This window comes from Passer domesticus, chromosome 5, assembly GCF_036417665.1.
Source record: "Passer domesticus isolate bPasDom1 chromosome 5, bPasDom1.hap1, whole genome shotgun sequence".
Classification (NCBI taxonomy): Eukaryota; Metazoa; Chordata; class Aves; order Passeriformes; family Passeridae; genus Passer; species Passer domesticus.
Window position 1 is genome coordinate 31,662,346 of NC_087478.1, and position 27,116 is coordinate 31,689,461.

A 27,116-nucleotide genomic window follows, 5' to 3' on the forward strand; every position below is an offset into this window, starting at 1 on the left:
CCTGAAACATGAAGTTGCAAATTGCAGCTCAGTTTGCATTATCCAGCTGTTCACAAAATGTACCGTGCACAACAGAATCACTAGCATGGTAGAACCAGTAATTCTTTTAATTTTTTTCAACTACTTGATTGACATGTGTTCTGAACTATGTTAATTCTTTTAATGGTGGTAAAATTCCTAGTCTCTGCTCACTGGTAGAACTCAATCAGTTCTGATGTAGTCAGTCACTGTAGAAGTGGTACAGTTGTAGAGCAGTTCTGGGTAGTCGTGAGCAGAACTGGGAAAAAGGGGAGTTGTTGGCTGAAAGAAGGGAGAACTAGAAGAAGGGGGAAGTAAAAGTCTGGTGATCTACAGGCTGTTCCAGAAGATCAGCATTCGCTGTGTCTGTGGTGAAAGGGTTATAGATTATCAATATAAACTGTAGTTGAAACAAAAAAAAAACAGCCTACAACTTTGGAGAAACCTTTCTAATAGTAGAGGCAAGTGCCAGAACACGTTGTTCTGGGAACAGCAATACTGTTTGAAGGCTTATAGGAACAGGTTAACTGATGGGAGATCTGGTGACTGATTCTGCCATTGGCAAGACTTGACAGCCTTCTATTTTTCTGTGCCCTAAATAGCTTTATTTTTTCATCAGTCACCAAAAAAATGTGGTAGGGGTAGTATCCCTCGGTGGAGTTTGCTGTTTTGTCACTGGTACTGGCTCAGGCAGCAGTAGTTGTAGGTGCACATCTTTCGGAGAGCTTTGCTGCCTGTGGGCAATGAGGCGGGCAGCGGCCGGCTGTGCTGCAGGCGGGCACGGCGCGGTGCTTCAGCCTTGTGCTCCTGGAGCTCGCACAAGTGCAGCAGCTCTGACTGCCCCGGCCGCCACAGCCTCCCCATCCAGGTGTGGCTTCTGGCAGCTCTGCCCAGCCCTGGGAAGTATTTCCCCCAGTAGCTGCTTTAGGGAACTGAGGCAGCTCGTTTTAACGGGAGCCTATTGAAGCGCATCACCAGCCCTTGTCAGCTCCCCGGTGCCAGGGGCTGCCGCAGCGCCCGGGGCGCGTTTGTGCCGAATGCTGCGGAGTTTGTGCCTGCCGGGCGCGGGCGGCGGACGGGCGGCGGGGCTCGGGCGGTCGGGGGGAGGCCGCGGAGCGGTGCGGCGCCTCCTCGGCCCCCGCCGCCTCCCGCTCCCCTCGCCCGCGGCTGCCGTGCGCGTGGGGCGGGCAGAGGCGGCGGGCGCGCCCCGCTCCCCATGGCGGCGGCCGCCCGGGACCGGCGGGAGAAGCCTCGGCGGGGCCGGGCCGGGCCCCCGCAGCCGCCGCTGCCGCAGCCGGACGCGCCCGGAGCCCGCCCGGGCCCCGCGCTCTGCGGCCGCCGCCGCCCGGCGCCGCCGCGGCCCCGCCACGTCCGCAGCATCTTCGAGGCGCCGCCGGAGCCCCCGCACCGCTTCGGGCCGGCGGCGGCGGGAGCGTGGTGCGACCTGTGCTGCCGCTTCGTGCTCTCGCAGGGCCTGCGCTGCGCGGGTGAGTGGCTCCGGCGGGGAGCGGGGAGCGGGGCCGGGAGCGGCGGGGCCGGGGCCGCGGGAGACCCTGACAAAACCGAGGGGCCAGGGGAGGCGGCTCCCGATCCGCGCCCGGGAACGCGCTCCTCGCCCAGCCCCGACGGGAGCCGGGGTTTCGCCATGTGCAGCGTTGGAGCGCGACGGCTGCCGAGCGGGAGCTGAATTGCCGGGACACCGGCCTGGCATTGGGGTGGTGCGGGTGATCCAGGTAAAAGTGCTCCGTCCCCAGCCGGCAGGACGGTAACGCGTGTCGCAGGGTGTGCGGAGCGCTGCCTGAGGGCTGGTGTGTGCTGCCAGCCCTGCCCAGAGCCAGGCGCTCTGCTCCCCGGCTGGCCGGGTCAAGCCCAAGGCAAAGCTGTGTTCGTGTGTCGCATGTCCCACGTACACAGGATGTATACACGTCCTTTCGCTCTCTGGGCTCTGGTTCTTAGTCGGCAAAGATGCGTTTTCCTGCATAGAAAGCAACTTTCCTCCTTTGCACCCCTTTTATTACCAATGCCACACTCTAATATACAGCTATTTCATTCACATTCTAGCTCCTGTCCTTTACAGTAGGGCAACATACATAATCTAGTGCTGGTGAAAAGTCCTCTTTTGCTATCCCTTGGTTGATTGAAAAGGCTTTGGCCACGTTGTTGGGCTGCACTGTAACCTCAAGGGTGGTTTCAGCACAGATCTCCATGGGTGCATTCACTTGGCTGGCTGTTCCTCACCCACAGCTGCAGTGCTGTGGCTTTCTAGGACAATCCAGTGCTATCCCTAGTGGTGTGACATGTTCAGGTGTGTGGTTCGCTTTTGATGGACATCTCTGAGCCTTTGTTTAACAGCTGGTATTTGAAACACAGGGTGGAAAAGACAGGTCAGTCTTCTCCTTTTTTCTTTTTTTTTTCTGTTTTAAGGGGATGTAATAACCCCATACTGTCCTCTGCTGATAAATATAATTCATATTATGACACACTGTTCTCACGGTTACACTCACCTTCAGTAGCTCTATTTTTACAGTTATTCTTGGAATGGAAATACTTTGGCTGTGAAAATACTTTTTATTTGTCATTTGCATTAGTGCACTATTTGTTCTGACAGGATGTGTAGTGCACTGATGTGAAAATAGACCTTGGAAATAATAATTTTTTTTATGATCAAACGCTCCGTGACAAGAACTTCAAGTGTCACATAGGATTATGTATCTTGCAGCAACATTTTCTCAGAACAATTACAGCTTACAATGTTTTTCCTTCTCCTCTGTGACAAGCTCAATTTTTACAAGGCATAGTAGTTCAAGCTGCTCTCTTAAATTACTGTTTAAGTAGCAGAGGAAACATTCAACTTTTATGATCTAGCATGAATATAATATTTAGAAGCTGTAAAGTGCTATGGAGGTGAAAGGAAGCACCAGCTAAAGAGTACAAGGGCTGCTGTTAGAACCTCTGTTCTTACCCCCTTGGCAGGCACAGCCAGTGGGCCAGACTGGTGAGCAGATCTGGCTGATAAAGTGGCTGAGGGCAACAGAAATAGGGACTGGGTCAGGACAGCTCAGAAGACCTGAAGGAATGTGACTGGCTGCCTTCCTGGCTCAGAGTCACTAAATCCACTCTGGCCAGATGTCAGTCCACACCCAGAGTCACAGGCTCTCCTGTGAGCCGGTGGATATCGGAGAGGATGTCCCCTGCTTTGGGAAGGCAGCGGGCACGGCTGTGCTCAGCAGCTGAAGTGTGTCTAGAGTGGCCCTGAGAGCTGAATCGGATGCACCCAGGACTATAGCCAAATCTGTGGTGGCCTCTGTGAAAATGCCATGGTCTCCTTTGGGTATCCTTTAAAAAGCAGAGATTACAGCAGAGGTTAGAAGTACCTTTCAAAGATTTTAATCTGCCTGGTAAGGTGTGACAGTGCTCAAAGTTTCCCGAACAAACCTATGTTTTCCAGAAGCCACTTAATGTCCTTCAAAAAGCCAAATAAAACAGCATCTTCCGGATGGGCATCTGGTAATAAAGAGAGATCTATCTTCTAAATTCTTATGATTCTGAATCACAAAGACATAAATACTGTATTTATTTAAATTACCCTCTCTCAGTATTGGTTGAAGTCAGATCAGACTCACCAGATCATTGCCATTAGACATGATCTAAGTCAGACATGGTGAGTGAAGTGACAAGGATAAAAAGGCATGAGAAATTTCCTCTGGGGTAGGGAAGCAGTCAAAAGGCACATCAAAGGAGTAATTTTAAAATATTTAGACACACACTTTTTTCTGAAAGAAAAGCCTTTGAGTTCTCTATGGGAATGGTGATTTCTTTGAGTATCTCTATCCTTCCTTCCCCACAGTGTATATAAAAATTTCCTGAGCTGATTTTCAGTAGAGGTTAGGCTTTACTCTTACCATTTTTCAGTGGGTCTGTGATTGTCTTAGGGTTTTTGTACACTCCTTGGTGTACCTCATAAAGTGGGTACACCTCCCTGAACTACCAAGAAAATATATTTCTGCCTTTTGTAAGATTTTTGTTTGGAATTCACAAGTTTTCACGCTTCTGATAAAAAGTTTAAAAATTAGTTTCATGCTATTCAGGGAAGAGAGATCAGAAGAGAAAAAAAAAGTCAAGATTAAGGATTGTCTATTTCAATGCAGTGCACAAGGTGCACATTATGAAAGCAATTTATTTTTTGAAAAGAAGTAAGGCAGTGCTGATATTCCTGGACCCCAGCCCAGGAAGAAAGCCAAGTGTAATGAAATCCCTCTGGAAAGGATACTTTGTAGCATCCAACTTCTTGCTGTTGTTTTGGATTCCTTTTCAAGAGAGGCTTAATTGGTTTAGCAGCCCAGGTTTGCTCTGCTATTCACCTTTTCACCTCTGTTATTTGGGGTAAAATCCTGGTGCAGATGCAGAATTCCACTGCCTGGCCTGACTTCTCTACATGAAGTTGTTTGAAATAGAAGCAGTCGGGATTATTCCAGTTTACATAATGGAATGGTCTACAGCAAAAAGTGGGTTTTGTTTGCTAGCATTCAATTTTTCTCTCAATCTGAAGGTAGTCTGGAGTGAAAATTCTCCATTTCTTATATCTTATTGCTGGTGTGTAGCATTATGTAGTGTAAGAGATTGTTGCATTATATCAATGTGTCATTTGCCATTTGAAAAATGAGGCATTTCTCATGGCTTTGGATGGAAGCCTCTACTGCCAGGCTATGAAATACATTTTCTAAGCAGTTTTACTGGAGAATAGACTGGTGATGGGAGTGTGAAAGGAATTACTTTGTGGACCACTTGCTCTGGACTTCCTAGTTAATTTCTGTAACTTTTCTTTGTCCTTGCATTTTACACTTTTCCACTGAGCCAGACGAAACCAAATTAAACCTTTTCAAAAGTTTTACTCTTCACTTAAGAGAATATAGAGAAATTACAGGTCCTACAAGACTTTCATTTCAAACTTTCTAAGGATATTTAAACAGATGCTTTGGAGGTACCATGAAAACGAAGTGGCTCCTTTCCTGCATTTAGTGATGGACACAGTCTCTTCTCTACATCTTTTTTTTTTTTTACCAAATTTTCAGTCTTTGTTTTTTGAGCAAGCATTCCCTGGGAAGTGTATAGCACAGTGTCAAGGCCTGTTGGGGCTTTCTCTTTGTTTTTTTCTCTGCTGAGAAATGGGTATTTTGGTGGGGGCCTTGTTCAATTTCTAACATGTTTTTATGTTGGTTCTGAATATTCAGTAGCTGACTCCTGCTTTAGTGCAGTTGAAGAACAGAGGTGTTATGTTTTAATATGTAGTATAGCTCTCCTACTACAAGGATTTTTAAATATCTGTAAAAACAAACAACGGCACAAAAACCTTGGGAAAAAAAGGCTATATTATCTAGATGCCTACTAATTGTCAGGAGTAGCAAAGAAATAGATGCCCCTGTAGAGAGTGAAATATGGAGAAAAGGAACAATCAGAGAGGTTAGTGTGTTTTTTTCCTTCAGAAAGTACTTTTTTGACCACCAAATTTGTGTAACATACATTTTATTGTTTTTAAGTAAGAGAGTAGACATTGTCCATTATCTCTGCAGTAGGACTACATTCATGTTTAATTGAATGTAATGAGGGGGTTAAGTTGCTGAAACTACAAGACTTACTACTTGAATTACCAAAGCTGTTCAGAGTTGAAGGAGCCTCTGAAAGCTTTATCTGTGGAGTGAGCACTAGGCATCAGATTAGAAATAGCGGTGGTGAAAGTCTGCTTCCCTTTCCCATTCTTTCTCCAGAGAGGTTTTTAATGATGCACAGTTTCCCCAGTGCTTTATATTTTCTTTTAAATGCAAAATTACCACATTTTCTCAGAATCCTTAGAGGCTGGAGCAGCAGGAGGTGACAGGGTTTGGGTTTGCTGGTGGAGCTCAGCTCAGAGAGAGCCCTATTTTCCTCCCTGTTGCATTTGAAGCAGTGTGGGTGGTTTGCTGTCCCCAGTGGAGTGCTTCCTGGAGCTTGCAGGGCTGGTAGAGCTGGAGAAAAATCCCTGTGCAGTGCTGTGCCCTGCACTGGCAGAGGACTGTGCCTGACGCAGGGTGAAAGGCAGAGGTGTGGAGATGGAAAGAGCAAGCAGCTTTGGTGGAGCTTGCTCCTCAAGAGTAATGCTTGCTGTCTTCCCCAGTGCCTCTCTGCCTCCTGGGGCATGTCTGTGGTCTCTGTAGCCACAGCAAGGTTCTCACTGCTCAAAGCTGAGTTCTTTCCCCTGCTGTTTGCAGGGAGTGGTAACTCCTCACTGAGGTTATGGTGGATCCTCTTTTCTTAGGCTCTGACATTTATTTTACAGTGTGAGTCCCATCTTCCACTCCTAAGCCATGCACTGTCCCATGCAGAAACTCTCACCTGTTTCTGAGCACTTTTCTTTGTTGTTGTTCCCACCCTCATGAATAAATGGTTGATTATTAATTACGGTGTTCTTCAGAGTCTGGGTGTCTCAGATGCAAACTTAAGAGACTACAGAGAATACAAGCAGTTGTTTAGAGGCTGCATAGCAGTGTAGAGAAAAAATTTCTAGATCATCCTCTTACATTCTTGTGCCATCACTGAAAAGAAAGGCTCTGAAAATGCTCTGTGGTTTTCCCACTTGTCTTCCTTACATGCTTTGGAGCCGCTCTGGGAGCTCCTGCAGAGGATTTTTTCAGTGGGCAGGAGTCTCCTCTGCCCAGGGCAGCTTGATGTGAGATACCCTGTGTTTTGTTTCACACACAGGGGCAAGAACCACAGATGCCATAGGGCTTGGTTTCAAACACACCAGTATTTGAGAGATGATACAGGAGCAGAAAGGGGTCTGCTAATAGAGATGTGATCAAGCAGGTGTTTCTGTAGGCAGTGCTCCTAACCCTGGATGTATTCAAGATGTGTAATAAAACATCAAAGCAATGATGTGCTTAGAAAAGCAAAGATCTTAGTAACAAAAATATTGGCATTTCTTGCCAGTGTGAAAACTCCTGATTGGAGAAAGTCCTGGGGAACGAAGGAAGAACTTGATGTTGTCATGGGTAAGCTTTGAAGAGCTTCCTGTGACTTGATGCTGGTTTTATACAGTTATCCCATGCTCAAAGTTCAACAGATTAGCACTGCTTGGATGGGAGTTTGGATTATTGTGGGATGTAATGATCCAGGTGCCTTTTAAATTATGCTGTGCCTGCATGCTAGATACATATTGCGAATATCTGTGGTTTTAACACACTGGAGGCAAAGGCAAAACTAAAGGTTTTACTGCATAATATGTCTTTTTGTAAATGAATAGCGTGGTTTGGGGTTTTTTTGCATTTAGGGCTAGCAGGAGGAGGGCAGTGTAAGTCCATAATAGAGAGTATGCTTGGACAGGGAGAAGCAGTCCCCGCTTTGAATGGCTAAGAGCCAAGCAGACAGAGATGGAAGCAGGAATATATTAAGTAATGTTTTACCTGTGAGGTCACTGGTCAAGCCAGCATTAGAGATCAGCTCTTGAACAGAGACTGTGGTCAGATCTTCCTTCTGTTGTTAAGTGGTGTTGACCAGAAATCTCCAGCCTTCTTGGAAGGATCTCTTTTCCCAGACAGTGAAATGCAGGTCAGCAGTGTGCTGGCGGGGTGGCTTTAGGAGCTGCTAGACATGCCTGTTTTTTCCACACTGTACTGAGCATTGAGGAATGCCTTTTTTATTTTGCTCAGGAAAGGAAGGATGCATTGTGTGCAGAAGCTTGGGTGCCTTAGCCTGACAGTGAGTATAGGAGCTTGGAAGAAAGTATGAAGAGCTACAGTGCAAGTCCTCTTGTATTGTAGTTTTCTCTTATACTCCTGTTCTAAACATTCACTTATTATCTAGTAGCTGCCATGGCTAAAGTAAGAAATATTTACTCTTCTAAGAGAGGAGAAATGTACAAGGTGCACCCTTGTTCATCTCAAGTGCAAACAGCATGTAATCACTCCTACTGAAATGCAGATATCTAAAGAAGGGGGGTCACAGCTTGCTTGCACCCTAAAAAAATGGTCAGGTTTTAAGCAGACCAGATTAGGATGAACAAACGTACTGTTTTAGCAAAGTTTAACACATTTCTTTGTGCCTCAATCAGTTTTCTCTTAGCGATAGTTCCCTGTGAGCTCTCACTGAGAAGTCTACTAATTTTGGCACAAAGTCACCCGAAGCCCACAGGCAAGTTGGTCTGTCACGCACTGAGTCAAATCCTATGTGTCAAACTCTGTTACAAGGCAACTCAGTATCTTCTCTCCAGTTTTAGCCTTGAGTTTTAGTTTTCCTCTGCTATACAGTGTAGCTGCTTACATACAAAAGTGGTTTTCCTAAAGACTGTTCAATAGTTTCCCTGAATTTGCTGCAATTAATATAATATCTATTGCAAACCTAAGATTAACATGAATCTGTTATTTTCACATTACACAATTGTTCTCCATCTGTCTTTATAATCTTATATTCAGCTTTGGTTTTGAAGCACAAACCTGCAGACATGCAGTAAAGCTGTAACCAAACCACATTAAAAAGGAGCAAGTGCAGCACATTGTAGCAGCAGCAGTCTCCAGGATATAGTGCATTGCATTCCCATGCTCAGCTGCACAGCAACGCCCTCCCCACACACTGCCATCACAGTGCTCTGCACTCCTGCCTGCCTCTGCACATTCCCAGCATCTGGAAAACAACATAAAGCACATGACAACAAATCTTACTGATTAAAGTATTTGAGATAAAACAGTACAGTACAATGGATGATAGCGAAAAGAATCAAGAAGAAATATACTTCTTGAAATGTGCTGAAGTACACAAAGAGACATTCTTTCCCATGTAACAATTCAGGAAGTCATTTATTTACAGTGTAATATATTGTAGAGTTAAACAAGAACTAATCAGATGTGAATTAACATGTTTTGGAACAGTGATTTTCCTCCTCAAAATCCAGGATATGTTTCATTGAAGCATTGAAGCTTCCTACTCCTTGCATCTTAAGGGGAGAAATCAAATTAATCTCCAAAAAGAATCATTAATATATCATTAAATCTGATAACAGAGGTATTTTACATCAGTTTGAATGCTACAGTTCTTCAATTACTACCTTTCAAAAGAAGGCAAGGTTTTGAAAATTGCAGATTGCCAATCACTGCTTAATTTTTAGTCCTTTCTTTTTGTGTACATGCAGCTGCTGAGAATCCAAAGTTTTTTTAGAAAGCTCACAAATATAGCCGCTTATTTGGATTAGGGAGGGATGAGCAGCTGAGCTGGAAATTGGAAGTATTGTGCTAGTTTTGCTGATTCAAAGTCAAATACAGCGGGTTTTTGTTTCTTTTTTGTTTTTGTTTCTTTTCTGTCATTAGCTGCCTTCTTTATTAACTTCCTAGCAACAGCATAGTCTTGTCACACATCATGATGTTATAAATTATGTTTTGATATGAAATCAGTGATGCTGTGTCTTGACAGTGTCATGGTAATGCAATAGTGCTGAATCCCAGGGACTAGTTAGGCAGGGCCCTTTTTTTAATAGTTGAATAAAATTTATTCTGGCATACAGCTGAACAGAATTTAAGGAAGGTTGCAGCTTTTGTTTACAATTTCTAGGTAAAATGCACACATTCCATTGTTTCAGTGCATGGGTACAGTGTTTCTCTGCATAACCCAGTTCTGGATTGCAAAACTTTTGAAGTCCATTTCAGATCTCTGTCAAGAAGGGAAAAAAAAGGTGAGAGAAACAGTTTGTGGAGCTCTGGAAGTCTCTCCTTTCTTTTCTGGAAATTCAAGGTCCATCAATATGGAAAATATCCTTGTTGTGAATACTTCTCGTACTGAACTGTGCCTGTATGTGTGGCATATAGCATAGTGACATACATCCACATTGGTTGGAAAGACACCACCTTGTTTTCCAAATATATTACTGCCTGCAAAGAAAGCAAAAACTCATTTTGTGCCTAGTTAATTGGGACATTTGCCAATGTAGACAAGCAGATACTACTTAATACACTCAGCTTTTTCTGCACACAGTTCTTACTGTGAACAGGTGTGTGGGGATCTTTGCTCCTGAAACCAGACTGAATGAAGAAGTTACAGTTGAAGTCAAAGCAAATTAAATCCTTTACTCATCTCAGCCATTTTCTGCCTAAGAGCTGGGGGAAGTGAAAATGGCAGTAAGTCCTCACTGAGGAAAAATGCTCTTCTGTTCCAGAGCAGAGTTCTGCATCTGCCCCACATCTGGCACCACTGTGTGTGCTCTTCCTGATTATTAGACTTCATTTTTATGTATCTCAGCACTGCTGTGTTCCCCTAAAAAATGCTTGTTAGCAGAGAATTTGCTTTTAAAATATATGAACTCCGCACACCCCAAGAGAATATTTCCAGTCAAGCACTGCTGGTTGTTTACAGTTCATTTAGGAGAATTTTATTGTAGCAATAAGCTTAGTTTGGGGTATTTTTTGTTCTTTCAGCACTGTCAGTGGGCATGGGAGGGCTGCAGTAGGCAGCCACTGGGTCACTGTGTACCCCCTGTGCTCAGAGCTGGTCTGTCGAGCTCGGTAGGTCAGGGTGGACAGGCACATGTCTGAGCTGCTGGGTGCTTCATGGGCACCCTTTGCTTTCCAGCTGGTGCGCACAGGTTGCCATGCAGAAAGTGGGTTGGGAGGCAGATGTAGAGCAGTGTGGGGGACCCAGCTCTCCTGACAAGGTGGTGACTTGTCACACATCCAGGGCACCACACACGTGGAGGCTCTGTGGGCATTTCTGCCCTGCACAGGGGCCCGCTGAGCTCTGACCTCTGCACTCTTGCAGGGACGTGGGAGGTCAGAGGCTGCCTGCATAGCACAGGGGACAGCTGCTCACCTCCCTTGCCAGGCAGGTGGGACAGCAATGAAGGCAGCAGTCATTCCCTCCCCTCCTCCAGACACCGCTTGGATGAGCAGCGTATGACCTGGGGGTTGAAGTCTGTTGCAGGAAAAAGCCTTACATGGCTTTTTTCCCTAAAGGGAGGCAGGGATCAAGAGTGTGAGTCTGCTCACATTTCAGGTCCTTTTGTCCTCCTTGGAAAGTATCTCTGTGCTGTCTCTCTGTCAGAGTAGATTGAAAGGTGCATATGCAGCTCTGTGTAGTACCTTTCTAATACAGCGAATTCTCAACTTTAATAATACATCAGTGTAATGTGAGGAATCAGAGTTGTCTTAGGAGGAACTCCGTGGACTTTCCTGAGTCCAGCTGAGAGCAGCGCATTCCTGTGCAGAGCACAGTGGCTCATACTCTAAAGCTAGCAGTTCAGGTTGAGGGAACTCCCTGTCATCATCACACACCCTGATCCCTGAGCTGTGGGGGGCAGGCTGTTGTTCATTGGCTTTACATTTTGGCCTGACAATGGCCAAAAAAAGTGAAGTGATGGAGAAGTTGTGAAATTATTGTATTCTAACTACCATTGCTGTTCACTTTAGCTCGAATTCAGGTCTGTGTTCTCATCTGTATTACCTGGTTTGTTGCATAGTGTAATTGTCAGATTCATCCCAGTGTTTTTTGTATAGAGTAAGTTCTGTTTGCTTTAAGGTAATACACAGCGTTTTGTGCTCTTGCCTATTTTTGTTTCACTAAACATTGTAAGGTATAAACATCCACAGGTTTGTTATTGTCATCACCAAAGTCAGTTTTTCCCCTTATTTCCATTATGTTGTTCCAACAGGATATGTTTTACTGAATATTTTTTTAAGCCTCATAAAATACCAATATAAAGATACTGTATCAGCATTTTCTGTTAAGTGAAAAAAAATATTCCTGTGCCTTTCAGATCTTGCTAAAGGATATATATATATATGTGTGTGTATATATATAAAGAATCCATATATATATATATATATATATATGAATTCTTTATATATATATATGGATTCTTTGACAAATCGCAGCACTGGTCAATTTATGACATATTTACTTAGGGTGAAATTGTACAGGGTATTTTATGCCACTTTGATTTTCATTAAATTTTATATGCATAAAATTCAGAAAAAAAAGAAGTCATTGTTTGATCTTGTATTTGGCAGGTGCCAATACAGAGTCAGACCCCTGCTATTTCCCGAGAGAAGCAAGTTGCTGTTGGGCCTTTAACTCTGCTCCTTGCCTGTTCTGAATTGGGTGACAGACCTCCTGCTTGTGCTAAAACTGTCACTTTGCTACTAAATTCCTTCTGGGATGAAAGGGTGGAGCTCAAACAAAACAAAATACAGTGGTCTGTGTCCTGCCTTCTGTTTGTTTCATTGACACTGGCTAAAGAATTGTGACAGGTACTGTATAAATGGAAATGTTTATTTGTTTTTAGAGACACACTGACAACAGGAAATGCAATCAGAAACCAGTAGCTCAGTCCCGACAAGCAGCACTATGTTTAAAAAGTCAGATGTATAAAATGGGGTTAAATACTTCACATATTTTAGTGTAGAAAATACATTGTGAATTCCGGAAGATTTATTAACTGTATGCTGTAAACATAGCTGGTGTAACAAAGCCCTTACTTTCTGTCGTTTAAAGGTTGATACAAAAGGACCTTTGTTTTGTAATGACATTAGTCTTGATTTTCCAGGGATTTCTGCCATTCAGATCTAGCAGAAGCAAAAAAATCAAATCAAGTGTGAGAAGCTGGACACATAGTCAAGGAAATCATACCATCCTTGGGAAATGGTTACATAGTCTTGCTGTTTAAAAATACATACTAGAAGTCATGATAAATGTTGCAGGGGGCATTGCAGTAAATAGAATCCATGGATTAACAATTTCATATATACAATGATTGGAGCAGGTGTAGGCTATGTACTGAGATACTGTTAATTTCTTTGAATAGTGTTATGTTGATAGATGCTTAATTCTTAAGTAAATTGTGGAAGTGAATGATTTGGCTCTTACATTTGCCTTAAAATCCATTAAGAGGAAAGTCGCATTTTGAACAATGTGCGTATCCATAGAAATCTCTGTTAAATTTGCTGCTCAGAACCTTCAGAAGAAAGTCTTTAAAGACACTCTTTCCAGAGAAGTTCTGTTGATTTACATTAAGGGATTTTGAAAGAGGATTTGTCCCTATCAGTTTTGGTGTTTATTTGTTTTCAGCCTGGAGAAGGTAGCTAGAGATGAACAAAGGAGCCCTTCAAAGCCTTTCCTGCAGAAAATATGTCTCAACATCACTGGAAACACAGTAACAGGTTAAGACCGCAGAGCACTGGTCTTTCTTTAGCTGAAGCATCTATTAAAATAGCTGCTTCTTGTAATAAAGAGGGAGGTCTGGAGGGCTCTGAGCGGAGTGACGGAGAGGGAGGGGATTTAGGACTAACAGGTGGTCCTGAGACGCGCTGGCTGCGCTGAGCTCAGAGCCAGGCACTCGCTCTGGGTGTTCGTGGGCTCTCCCCTCTCCTCGGGATACATGTGCCTCTTGTTCCTGCTGTAGCTGAGGAGCCCTTTCAGCCATGGCAGTGAGAAATGATCTGAACAAAACCATCAGGAGGATAGCACGGTTTTTTTACTGGTTTCCTAAATCATTGAGCAGCTCGAGGAGAAGGACGGTAAAACTTCTCTGGAAATCTCCTGGTAAGTCTGCTGCTATTTTCCCCTTTTTTTTTTTCTGCTAAATGAAACAAAACAAAAACAAAAATTAAAAAAAGGAAAAAAAGGAAAAAAAAAAAAATCTGTTTCCATTGAACTGGTTAACTTTTCCACTCCAGAATTGTTTGCATTTTTTCATTCTTGGAGGCTCATTAGGCAAAACTGTCAAAATATTCTGGAAATGCAACAGAAGGTTCATCAGGCATGTTCTGACAAAGAGTTCCCTTACAACTGCATAATTTATTCACATCACTGATATTTGGTATCTTGTTTTTGCTGTGTTTCTCCCTTAGGTATGTATCTAAGAGCTCTAATATGACTCAAATAATTGCCTGAAAATTATTTGAAATTGCCTTGAGCTGTTAATTGATCTAGAAGGCTGTGCAAAGACTGAGCTGACTAATGACTTTAACTCATTTTACCAGTGTTCACACAAAGTGATGGGCAGCTTAGAGGGGCTTGTGTTCAGCAGTGATGCACTTGCCTTCCCTTCCATTTCATCAGCTGAAATGCGGTACAGCTCAGCTCACCAGTTAGTAAAAGGCATTGTTCCTCACAGCAACTCAGTGCTCTTTGTCCGGGCCTGGCAGAAAACTGTTTGCATCTCTCAGATTAACATTCTCACAAACACCCTTAAAGCCCAAACACGGTTTTGTCCCTCTAGCATGGTCTGTGAAGGCTGGGGCTGAGATGTGTTCTCAGGGCTCTGGAAGAACGTGCACTGCCAGAGTGGGGGAAGCAAAGTTCTTCCTGCTCTTCTTAAGGGACTAGTGGTACAAGGTCAGCTTCCTTTTGGTTGGGACTCTTTAGAACAGGATGGTGAACTTGCCAATTCTGCAACATTAATAACAAGTTTGTATTTGCATGGGGTAGATTTTGGGTCAGTTCCACAGCTGAGCGGTTTAATGTTGTACTTCAGACAACAGATCTGTGACTCTTGAAAGGAGATGTGCCATATGAAATCTCTCACAGAAAGGTTTTTAGGCCCCATGTCTAAATGACACATGACTTCTTCCCAAAGGAGTCCACAGATTTCAAATATTCAGAAGAAAATCCCAGGACACCGAAGTCTGTATGAAACTTTCCTTGGTGAATCTAGCGTTTTGAACCTCCCTTGGAATGCTGGTAATCTCAGGTCCTTCTAATACATGAAATCATCCTGAGTCCTTATAACACATCAGAGCATTCCTGCATCGCTTTTACTACTGTAAAAACTATCAATAAATGTTATTGAGAGCTTTAATTGCTAGCTGGGTTGCACATATATGAAAATGTTTGCATGCCAGTTATCTTTTCCCCCAGTATTGCAAAAAAATAAGTGCATCCATGACTTGTAACAGAAACGAGGTGAACTCTGAGTGCTTTAGAAGTAATACTTTTTGTGGGTTAATTTCCTTCTCCCTCTACATCTAGTGGTGTGAATAAGATTTACCTTTATACTATCATTACAGTGTATGTTTTATCATCTCTTTTGAACTGATTTTGTAAATAGTGTCTGAAGTGCCCTAAAAGTTCTTTGCTACCTGTGCACTGAGATATTTGTCACAAAATTGTGGGTTTGATGGAAATGTGTCATTTCAGCAGAAGGTTGAGTCCAAGCAGAAAAAAATCTGAGTGAGAAAATTCAACTCAAATTTCTTGTAAGTTTACAGAAACCAATCTCATAAACTGGAAGTTGAAGTCCTGATGCTCCTCTCACAGGGGAGAAGACACAGCTCCTGATTGCTCTTTAGTCTTTACAAAGACAGCAAGTTACACCTGCTAGTTAAACCTTAGCTACCCTGAAGTCCATGAACATTTCTGCCTTCTTCTTCAGTGTCCAGAATTTTCCTTTAGTTTTTGGTGAATTACAGAATTATCCACTTCCTCAACTTCCTCGACTCTGAAACACCACATTTGGTAATTCTTTGCCAAGGTGCCCTTCTGTCCTTCTGAGAGAGCTGTTCAATACAAAATCCTACCCTAAGCAGTATTGACCACCTACCCCGAGCAGAATTGGCTACCATCCCCTGGTACACAAAGATTTACCCTTGCTTCCAGCATACTAGAATTCAACTTTTTGCTGTCTTTCTGGTGGGTTTTACTCCAGAACAGGCACTAACAGAATTTCTTATTCAGGATGACCCAGCAGTACAATTCTGTGTCACTAGGCTTGCCCCATAGATGAATAACCCAGCTGGCAATTAAAGCTTCCAGTAATACTTACTGATAATTTTTAGCCACTTGTGCTTTAATAGATAAATTAACATTTTAACAACAACAAAAGAGAAAATTTCATTATTTGGACATGTTAGGAAGATCAAAGATTATGTTCTCTGTTATGCTTTGTCATAGATTTTGGGTGATTTCAATCATGATGTGAACCAAGAGATTGGCACTGTGCCTCTGCATAGTACCCTCAGACTTGTTCTTGTTCTGCTCCTATCACTCCATGTCTCAGGATGCCTTGTCCTCTGTGCTTGACCCAGAAACAAAATCTGCCAAAGCACAAAATTAGTTTTTAAAGTGTAACAATGAATTTAGTATTGTTGTAGGTCACTGTGTTCAGAAAGGTGCATTTGACACAATTTTAGAAAGAGCTATCAAAGCATAATTAGGTTGCTGTTCCTAAAATTCTTGGCTTTTCAGCCTGTCCTTGGATGGATACTTTGGGATGGTTCACCACAGACTTTGGCCTGCAGCTGATGTGCTCCTTGCAAAGCTCTAAAAGAAGGAAGAAAATTTGTGGGTGCTCTTCAGCAGCTGATTTTGATTAAGTTACTTACTGAAGGATTAAAAAAATGTCTTTGACATGATTCAGAATGTACTAAATATAGCTGATAATCTTTTAACTGCATTTTATACATAAATTTTATAAGAGGCTTAAACTAAGGGATGTAGATTTTAGCCGTCATTTCTTTGAATTATGTTTGAATTTTTCCTACAGCATCTTAGGAGAATTTATGTTGGCACATCATGTGACTAGAAATTTTATCATGATAAAGTACATATGTACAGGGAGAGATATTGAAAGACAAAAAAATAAGAAACAATATCATGAAGGGCCATGATAAGACTATAGAATGATGCAAAAATTCAAAACATAGAAGTAACTCCTGTTTTCTCTGTCTCATAGCAGAGGAATAAGGTGAGGGGTGACAAATATAAAGCAGATAAAAGAATTTTTCAAAATTATTTTTAATTCAGCATGTAATTAAATTGTAGAACTCATTACCAGAGGATGCTGATGAGGTCAGGAATGTAACAAGATTTAAAGAGGGTCTGGAAAAATAAGAATATTCAATATTATGATAATTGAAGCTACAATAAAAGCTTTGAAAGGCAAATAAATCTTCTTGCTAAAGGGTTTAAGATAATTTTTAACAATTAAGGATTAGTCTGAGATAATTTTGTGGCTCAGATCTCACAACTGTTACTGTTTCATCCAGTTTCTCCTTAAGCAACTAATGCACTCCCCTGGAAGAGATAATTTTATGATCTGCATTGATTTAAACCTTTATGACATTGTTTAGGCTTATATAGAAAAAACCCAGATTTTAGACATGCTCAGAAGAGAATCCCATATTATCCTGAGCAAAACATAAAAAGCACAATGTTTGTTGACTTATTTTTTATTTTAAACTTTGCAAAACTGCCACAGGGGCAAACCCTGCTTGTTCTGCAGCCATTGCAATAAATAACTAACTACAGAAATCAAGTCTGTCTGAGGTGAGTGATTTTATGTCATGTTTCTTGCCAAATTCTGCTGGCTCATGAAGACCTTTATTCTCAGCTCTCATCTGGTGAGAGTTTTCATAATTTTGAGCTACTGTTTTTACTAGGTACTTTGGAAGGTTCTTTCAGATGGCAGAAAGTGAGAATTTATTGACAGAATCTTAAACTGACTGTATTTCAGGCATCTGGAATTTGCTTTTTACCCTTTGCTGTTGGTTGACATTTTTTGCAATTTTTCTGCTCTATTGAGTTACTCCTTTAGTCCTACTCTAATGTTAAAGTTAGAATATTTTTATTGATTTCAAAAGACCTTTGGTCAGAATGGCTGAGCATCCAATATAAAATTACATTTATGTAAGAATATGTATTATGGAAAACAAGTGGAAATCTTTACATGGGTATGATGATATGCTTTAAACCTGCTACCTCCTCAAAGAATTAACATATAAAGCTTTAATTGATCATGAAGTACAAAAACTCAACCTTTCATCTGTCTCTTCAAAATATATCCAACTGACAAAAGAGATCTATAACACATATGGGATGGGAGGACAATGTTAGCTCAGTATGTCAACTTAGATTGTCTTAGATTAAAATATTTGTAAATTAATTTTTTTGTTTTCACATTTGGCCAACTAACATATGATGGCTTATGCTGTAAGTGCCCATGTCCTTCTGTGACCCCTTTAATTGGATTATTCTGGCAATAGCTTGGGTATGTAGAGGCAGCGTACCTTCATTTGGGAGACTAGGTAGGTGGGAAATGAATGAACAGACAGTGTCACTGCACTTCAGTGTTCTTGTCAATGGTGAAAGCCATTGCTTCCCTGTCTCCCTGAGGCCAGGGGCGTGTGACACCTATGCAGTCCCTATGGTCAGGCCTGGGTCTCTCTCAGCTTTCCAGTGAGTACCTGTAAGTCTGCTGTGCTTTTAGCTGAGAAAAGTTCTCCTGGTCACCCCCACAGTTCACTGGAGCCCTTGCAGAATCTGGGGTCAGAGTGGCCCTTGCAGGCTGAACATGCAGAGCTTGAAGGGGGTACTGAGAAGGAGAGTGCCCACCTCTGGGAGTGATGGAGAGGGTTTTGTCCTAACACAGATAGATAGAGTGTAGGGGCATTTGGGAACTGTAGCTCTGAAGCTCTACATCTCTTGTTGATGCTACATTTCTTGTTTCTTTTGCCAATGTCGAGCAAAAGCAGCTGGAAGATGCTGTTTCTCTCCACTGCACCTCTTGCTGCCCTCAGCACTAGCAGAAGGATGAGTGGAAGATGATGACCAACTGTTGTGCATTTAGCTAAGCACCTCTCCAGTACAGCTGCTTCAAGATTCACTATCAGGCTGGCATGGTGACCCATAACACCTGAAATAAAAGCTGTGAATTGGTCATTTATGAAGAGTAACATTAATGAATTAGTAGTGTGGAATTACCTGTTTCAAAGAGATAATGTAACATTAGAGCTTGAGATGTAAACATAGACCAAGCTTGGATGCAGCATGCAAAAGCAGGATCACCAGCATGAGGGGTGATCTGCACAAGTGCAACTATTTCTGTATTAAACTTCATTTAATTTGGTGGATTTGAGTCACTTTTTTCTCATCTCACATTTAAAGAGAAGAGACTGCAGGTTTTGTTTGGCAGAGAATCCAAGCTTTTAAATTTCATGTGTTCTGTCAGTTAAAGGTCTGGCTTCCATCCTGGTAGGATATAACTGCTGTTTCACTTCTCTAATGGAGTGATTATTGATCCTGCAGCAGCTATTCAGAATTAACTCCCAATCCAGTGTTGTGCCCAGGTAAATCAGGGAGATCTTCTGAGCTCTCAGGACTGTTTTTCTATGTTTCATGTCCTCTGTGAACTTGAAACCCTTGTTTGTTACTAATTCCATCAAGAAGAGGGAGTTTGTTAACTCAGGTCGGGTCAGGAACTCACAGTTCTGGGAGTGCACACACAGAGAGACCTAAACTATACTTTTCTTTCCTGTTGTGTTTTCATTGTGTTTCTCCTAAAAGGAAAACAAAAAGAAGTGCTGCTTTGCGAGTATCCATAATGCCGGCTATTTCGAGGAATTAGCAATAGAGGGCACTAGAGTAAATGCTTTCAAAAAGCAGTATTTTTATTGGATTTTCATACAAAAGTGAAAGCTCACTTCTGTTTTTTTATGTGGAAGGGATATTGTACCCATTTTTTTAGGTTTTTAGTGTTGGAAAGAGGATAACAGTCAAAGCAATTGGAAGTTCCAAGATATGACATGACATATAGTGGAACTGCATAAATACTTTGGACTGATTTTTGACTTTCTAAAAAGAAATTTTGCTATTTCTTTCCATCACATTTGCAGTGCAAAAGTGTATGCAGCAATGTATTCCCGAGCCAGGTGTTTATTGAATGTAATATCTGATGCCTTTGATTCTGTCAAAGGTGGATTTCAAATGCATTTTACGAAGCCATCACAAAGGGAAAACCAGGTGTGAGAATGTGTGTAGACCCACATCCCCATTCTTGTTCAGGCTCTGCTCACTCAGAAGTTGGGAATCCAGCATATGCTCTGGGCTGCTGCATTTTATGGTCTCCATATGAAAACTTAATTTAATTTAAAGATAACCTGCGCTGCTTTTAGAATATTGGTAGAATTTACTGGGTAGCTGGGATTCAAATGCCTGTGGACAGGTTTGTGAGAGGAAAGGGGCCATAGCTGCCATTTTACAATCCTAGCCACTCTGCTGCCACATTGCTGCTTCAAGCATTGCTCAGTGCACTGCCAAGACACCCCTCTGGATGCCTGGCCTTATGTAGCAGGTAGCAAAAGGTGGAACTCCTTGGGTGGCTGCTGGTATCTGTCCCTCCAGCCTGACTCTGGGGGCTGCTTGTGGCACAGCACAGGGCTGTGAGCTGGATGCTGGCCAGGGGCTCAGCTGTGGTTAGATAAAAGGTAGGAGAATAGAGACAGTGGTGAAGGTAATCTGGCCCCTAAGGAGTTACAGCTGTGCTAATTATCAGGCATTAAGAACAAGCCTGCTCTTAATAGGCCACAGCTGGATCCAGTTAAGAGGGGTATTATAAAAGAGCAGGTTGGCTGGTTGAGAGAGGAGATAGAGTTTGTTGGCTGTGCAGAGAAGAGGGCGTCAGTGCTGTGAGAAGCTGCCCCTGAGAAATCTCCAAGAAGGTATGAGACCTTTGCAACAAGATGGCAACACTCAGCCCTCTGCTTTTTGCCCATGCTGCTTCTTGATGGGTAGAGATACCTAACAGCTGCTGCAGGCTTGCACAAGTAAGCTTAAAATCAATAGTTCTGTAGGAAATCAAATGTAAATGAATTACTGTAAGCTGATTTCTAGGGCAGGTCAACTCAAGGATTTTACCTATGGGGCACTTTTTTTTTTTATGTGACATAACTTCAGTTCAGAAATGGAGATTTTCTGATCCAGAAATGCAATCTCTTTGCTCTTGAGCTGAAGAAGAAATACAGTTCCTATGTGGTACCCTGGTTTTGTCACTGGTACCTGTGGTACCACATGACCCTGGTACATGTGGTTAGTAAAGGCTGGCCCTATCCAGATCCATCAGATTTTCTGGAGCCTATGGGCCTGTGTCAGAGGGGTGTGTGGCTCACTGGCTCAAGTGTACAAAAAGCACTCTCTGAAGCTTGTCATGAAGGGACATGGTGATATGTCAAGGTATCTGCCAAGTTTCCTCTCTAATTCATTGTCTGGAGTTACTGCACAGAGGAACTTGGCCTTCCCACCCTTATCTGGCATGGAGAAGTAGGAGTCTCAACGCTCAGAGCAAAAGCAATGTAATCAGCCCAAGGAAGTTGTTTCTTAGGCTGTAACCTGGAAGTTTAAAAAACAAAAGAATACCACAGATGTCTGAATATGAAGAGGACTAAAGGAGACACGAGGCTTCTCCTTTCCCTCACACTCCGGCATTATTTTGTGGTGTTCCTGTGCCCCAGGTACCTGCAGGGGAGCCCTTACAGGAAGGAAGCATTTCAGGCTTCCTCGGGAGGGAGAGCTCAGCCATGCACCTCTCAGTCTGCCTCCCAGAAACTGGCATACTAAGAGCTCCCAAAACCATGATAGCTATGGTATAGCCAGAGGCAGGGATGTGGTCCAGTTCCCCAGCCAGGTATGGTGCTGAAACAGATAAAGAAGATTGTGAGAAGTAAATGTAACCTAAACTTGATTTTTATTGTCTTGGGCTTTCATTTTTAAAATATTTCTACTATTGCAACTCTCTGTTTTAACCCATACCTCTGTTGAATGAAGTGAATACTCTCAGCCTCGTTTGCAAACAGATTTTGTGATTATTTCAGGGTGGTCTGGCAAACACTGGGTGTTCTATTTCTGTGGGGGTGGTGACTGTAAACAGGACTGAGTGCAGAGCAGTATCTGGCCAAAAGAAGTGTAATAGATTTCAGGAGCAGAAACCTGTTTATAGGCTGGTTATGTAGGATCCCATGTTTGTGCAAGAGTCTCCTGTGACAAGTTTTCACTGGATAATGCTGGCAAATGCTGGAAGGAGGGAGAAGGCTTGAGGTTTTTCACACTGATAAAAATACAAACAAGCTTTATCAACCAATTAGATTGATTTTAATTCTTTAATACGCCAGAGTAAATCAATGGGATTTATGTTCCTATGTCACTTAGGTGCTCAGAGATGTTTAAGCATCTGAGAACCAGGGTAGATTTCAGTAGCTGAATCATTGCCCCTTCTCGTGGCACTGGCACCAAGAGTGGGGAATCCTCCCTCAGTCAGGAACCTTATCCGTGGCAGCTGCCAGCAACCTTCCCTGGCTAACAGTGGTCTCTTAGAGATGATTTGTCCATGCTAACACCTACACCCCAGTTTTCCAACACGCAGCTAGATGGCAATGTCACCTTCCACTTCTCGGAAAGGCTGGTGAGCTGCTCTGAGATGCTATTCCTGGCCAGCATGCCTGATCACTTCCCCCTGGCCAAGGATGACCATGACACAGAACACGTGTCCTGGTGTTTACCAGTTATCTGGCAAACCATCTGGCACAAACCATGCTCATACAAAAAAAAAAGGCATTTAAAGGCTCTAAGATAGATGACAGAATTTTGGAGGCTTATACAGGTACCAGCAGCAGAATCTGAAAAAAAAAAATTCAGTTCAGGCTGTTTACTGTAAAATACCTGTCATTCTTTCCTGTTTTGCAGATGGGAGGCTGAATTTAGGTATTAACCAATTATTTTCTATCTGGTGCATGAAATCACAAATAGGGTCCCTGAGTTCCCAGGCAGCAAGGACATCAAACAGTCCCAGGTTCATGCAGGCTGCTGATCTTTATACCTCCTTTTCTGCTCTGGGCTTCCCTTGGAGTTCTCAGTTGTGATTCACTCAGGGAAGTGTTTTCTTCTTACCAAAAGGCTGATCACTCCCTCCTGTTTTGCAAATGTGATGTCCTTTGCATGTGGCACAGTTGAGTTGTTGCCTGCTAGATGACAGATAAACTGCTATCTAAAAACTTTGAATCTGAAACTGGTGAGTAATATGGCAAATTTTTTTGCACAGTACCCAAACTCCAGCTCTGTCAGACACTTGGCAAACAAAAACAGCACAGGCATTTGTGTTGGAACCTGGACAGTTTGATTAAAGCACTTGTCTTCTGCTGAGGTCCAAATATATGCTCTTAATAGAGCATTAACTGTCTCTTAATAGAGACTGTTTCAGGAGCTTATCCTGTTTGCAGGGCAGGGTTCCTGACCCTGAATTGGGCTGTGACACTTACAGATAGGGCTGCAGTTCAAGTGCTTCTTGGACAATTTCCCTGGACAGCAAGTTAAGCCAGTTCTATGGTCCTTCTGTTCTTGGGAAAATGACTGAGGATCCTCTCTGTAGGAAGTGTGTATCCCAAAAAGGGCCTCAGGACCTGTGGCTGTGAATGGCCATTGTACCTATTGAGAGCAGAGCCTAAAGAGACACAGCAGAAGACCTTAAGTGGTACTTGTAGATAGTCACAGCTTTACAGGAATTTGGAAGATGTGGGCTTTGCTGGACTTCACTCTGATCTAAGCCTTGTGTAGCTTCTCAGTGGGGAAGGAGCACAAAATACACACAAAGATTCCTCAGGGGAAAGGATGGCCATAAGGACCTCAGAAATCCTATCTTATCTGTAATAATAGTGATCCCTTAAAAATCACAAATTGGGAAATACAGTGAGAACTTTATTTTAATCTCAGACTGGTGTTAAGCGTGACTAACAGATAAACAAGCAGAAATAAAGAGTATGTCATAGAGATAAAACTGGTGTTACAGAAGATCTCCACTCCCTAGTAGCTGTGCTTAGAGCTTTCTGAAGGCTGTTTATTTCAAATAGGTTTCTCATTCCATTACTGAGAACTGAGTGAAACTGTTAAAAATTATATTTGTAGCAACTTTAGCATCAAACTACAATGTAGACATTTGAGAACCAGCAAAAAAGACCAACACAACATATATTAAGCATTAACTGAAATGCGACATGCTGATACCAATGTATTGTAGAAATAACACAGTTCAATTCTGTCTTGCAGGAGAAATATAGCTGAACTTCATTCTCCTTCCTTTTGATACCTGCTGGCTTAAAATGGATTAAAAATTAAAGCACTAAACACCTCACATAGTTTGAATAATTTTTCCAAGAAGCTTTACAAGCATACTTAGAGCAAGTGCAGCAGTAAAACTCTCTTCTGATTTCTGGGAACCAAGCCACAGGTTCTCATGTAAAGATGATTTTACTTCCTAACTTCCCAACGCAGTAGCAGGACCAAGTAGTGTATCCTCCTCACACTTTATTAGAAAGACTTTTTACTGTGGTTGATAAATAATGCAAAGGTAATTCAAATTTGGCTTTGAACTTTCCATGTACTTCAGTTGTTTCGGCACAACATACATTTTGCATGTCCATTTGGAAGTCAAATTTGTCTGGGCCATCACAGAAATGAAATGACACATTTCCAAGGCAGGGGAGACCACAGCAGGATAGAGAGACTTTGCTATTGAGCTTCTGCCTGATTTAGTAATACTTAGTTACTAGGTCCTGATTTTGGAGGATTTAGGAGCCTGTTCCTTTTCGTCCTTTCTGCTGCACTGCCCTGAAGCAACTGGTTATGGGAACAGCTATTTACAAGCCATCAGGCAAAGTCACGTTTTGGGTGAAGAAAACCCAAACATCAGGTAGGGTCCATTCATGTAAAAAGAACATGCTGAAGCCTTACAGTTCACCCCCACAAGGGCAGGATAGGAATGGTGTTGATTTCTAGCAATAATATAAGTTATTTTTTTTCTGTGACTCTAGTAAAGCCATTGTTACAATAGAATAATAAATCAAAAGGAGCTTATTATGTCTTAGTAGTTGACAATGGAACTTTCAAAGCATAATATTTATATGCTTAATAAATACTTTGCATTTCTAAATAATTCAGGACAATTTTCATAATTAATATGCATTGATGCATCATTTTTGTACATGAATTCAGTGTACATGACAGTCTGAGCATCAGTAAAATAAAACTATTAGCTTTCCTAATTGTCAGTGAATGCTTTTATCAAATGTGCTAAGTCCCCAGAGTTCTGATTTCAAAGAACAGGATTAATATCAGACCACATCAGGAAAGAGGACCTGATTCTGATTGCTTTCTAAGCAGAAATGATATAGCAATCCATGATCTAATGACCATAACAGTCTTTGCAGAATTATAGCTACTTTTTGAAATCACGGAAATTTTGGGTGTGCTCCAGTAAAGGTTTATCAGAAGAAGGCATTTTTTAAGTTTGATGCTGTCTAAAATTTTGTGGAACATTGTATGCCACAATTGGAATGAAATAATATATTTAAAGCTAAAACACATATGAAAAAAGGTCATGCATAGATCCACTGTTTTAGGGAAAAAAACATTCTTTTTCTAATCTTGCTTATTAAACTTCTAAACAGTATGTTAAAATCTAGCTTAAAATTGAAATACTTTTAGAGGCGAAGCTTTTTTAGAGATGAAGCTTTCACATTTTTTGTCGTTATGCCTATAATAGCCAGGTTGAAATTATGAGCTTGTCTTGCAAATGACATTATGGACTCACAAATTAAAATGAATATAAATGGCAAAAAAAATAGCATTGAGAGCTAATGTTTCCTAACTGAATAAGTAATCCTGTTTCAGAACACTGTTTAGCTAACAGATTTTCTCCTAATATTATTTGTGAATTCGTGCATGCTCAGTACATACAATTGTGCAGCCACAGGAAGTTGGGGAATTAGTGAACCTTGGTGTCCTACAGATTTGTAGGACATTCTCCATAACCTCCTCACCACACAGGTGATGTGCAGTAGCTGCTTCTCCGGATGTGGCTGGACAATGGCATAATAGCTGAATTTTGCCAGCTTTGCCCTGAGTGTGGGTGTTAGTTTGGGACTCCCTCCTTTAGCCTGGAGATAATTTTCATAAAACTTAATTAGCTTTTAGGGCATTTGTGGTTGAAATAATCAGCTCTGTCAGAACTACAGGGGAGAATTGAAAGGTGGGCATACTGTGCAATCTTATAATATTTTTTTCTAAAGAAGGTAACTGAACTTGCAAAGTAAAAAACACAGAAATTAAGGAAAAAAGAAGAAATGAAAATACTACTTTCATTTGATCTTCTTTTGCTTATGCATTGTAATGTAATTTTTATTTAAGTGCTCCCATCCTGGCTTTCTCGTGGAGATGCCCTGTTCCCTTACCTGATGAACAATGGCTCCAAATTTTTTTTATTCCTCTTGGCTTTTCCACTGTGTCTTATGGGGTCCCTTCCCAAAGACAAAATCCTTCTCTTTTCAAGGCACCCATGAAAATGAGTGTTCTATCTCCTCCAGAATTTCATGAAGTGCATGAGTCAGTTGAAAAATAATCCCAGCTTCATAAGCATAAAACAGAGCCCTGGGAAAACCTCATTTGGGTCAAAAGCACAGTTCTTGCTGACTTCAGCTGCAGTTGGGAATACTCTATGTTTACTAAAAGTTGGATAAAGGAACTCAAACGTGGAACCCAGGAGAAATTAGGCAGCAACGTGGCTTGCTAGCATCACACAAGGATGTAGAGACAACTAAAATTCTTCTGGGCACATAAGCTGCCTAACCATTCTTTTTATTTGTCTCTGTAGTCTTCTGTATTGCTTCACCTTTTTCAAATCCTGCATTAAATACAGTGACTGTTTTAGAGAGTGTGAGTCTTTTTCACTGCTTTGATTTATACTGCAACAGGGTCCTTTGTAACCCATAATTAGCTGGAAGCTATTTGCTGACATCTCAAGGGGAGTGTGACTTGAGACACAGTGATGTTATTGTGATGTAGTTGCTATGATGAAGTCAGTCTGTTTTAAGATCAGAAACATCCCAGTTATCTGCCTTGCAGTGCTGATCCAGGATGGAGTCACTATGCCGGGTTGCTGTGTTGAAAAAGTTTTGACAGGCTGACTTTGTGCCAAATAAATACAATTAATCTTTCCTTAATGCAAGTGTAACATAAATTCTGTATCAGGTGCAGGAATGTGATTGCAGGTTTACACTTTATCCACATTATAATTTTTGCTTTTGAATGGTCAGGTGGTACAGGGGTATTACATTAAAGATCCAGTTCCTAGCCAAGAGTAACATCATTTCAGGGAACACTCTGTGTCTTGCCCTATAACACCATGGTGAGTATGGATTGGAAATGGGAAGGTTCAAGAATTTATTTTTTGCAATGGGAATCTATTTAAACATAAGAGAAACTGACATTTTTGAGAAGCTGATAAGGGCTGAAAAGAGCCCATCCAGAAATTAATATTTTTATATAAATCT

The 27,116-nt window shown here is 42.0% G+C and overlaps 1 protein-coding gene across 3 annotated transcripts in view; it reads left to right on the forward strand.

Annotated features, from left to right (window-relative positions):
• The first annotated feature begins 1,219 nt into the window (after window positions 1–1,219).
• RASSF3 (Ras association domain family member 3) overlaps window positions 1,220–27,116 on the forward strand; it is a 104,861-nt gene continuing 78,964 nt past the window's right edge. The window contains exon 1 of one of the 3 annotated variants that reach the window (XM_064419381.1): window positions 1,220–1,505. In XM_064419381.1, coding sequence (XP_064275451.1) covers window positions 1,235–1,505 — 271 coding nt within the window. In that variant the 5' untranslated portion in view covers window positions 1,220–1,234. Of the gene's footprint in view, window positions 1,506–13,274; window positions 13,570–20,399; window positions 20,463–27,116 lie in introns of those variants that run through there. The other 2 variants (XM_064419382.1, XM_064419385.1) reach the window with 2 other exon arrangements.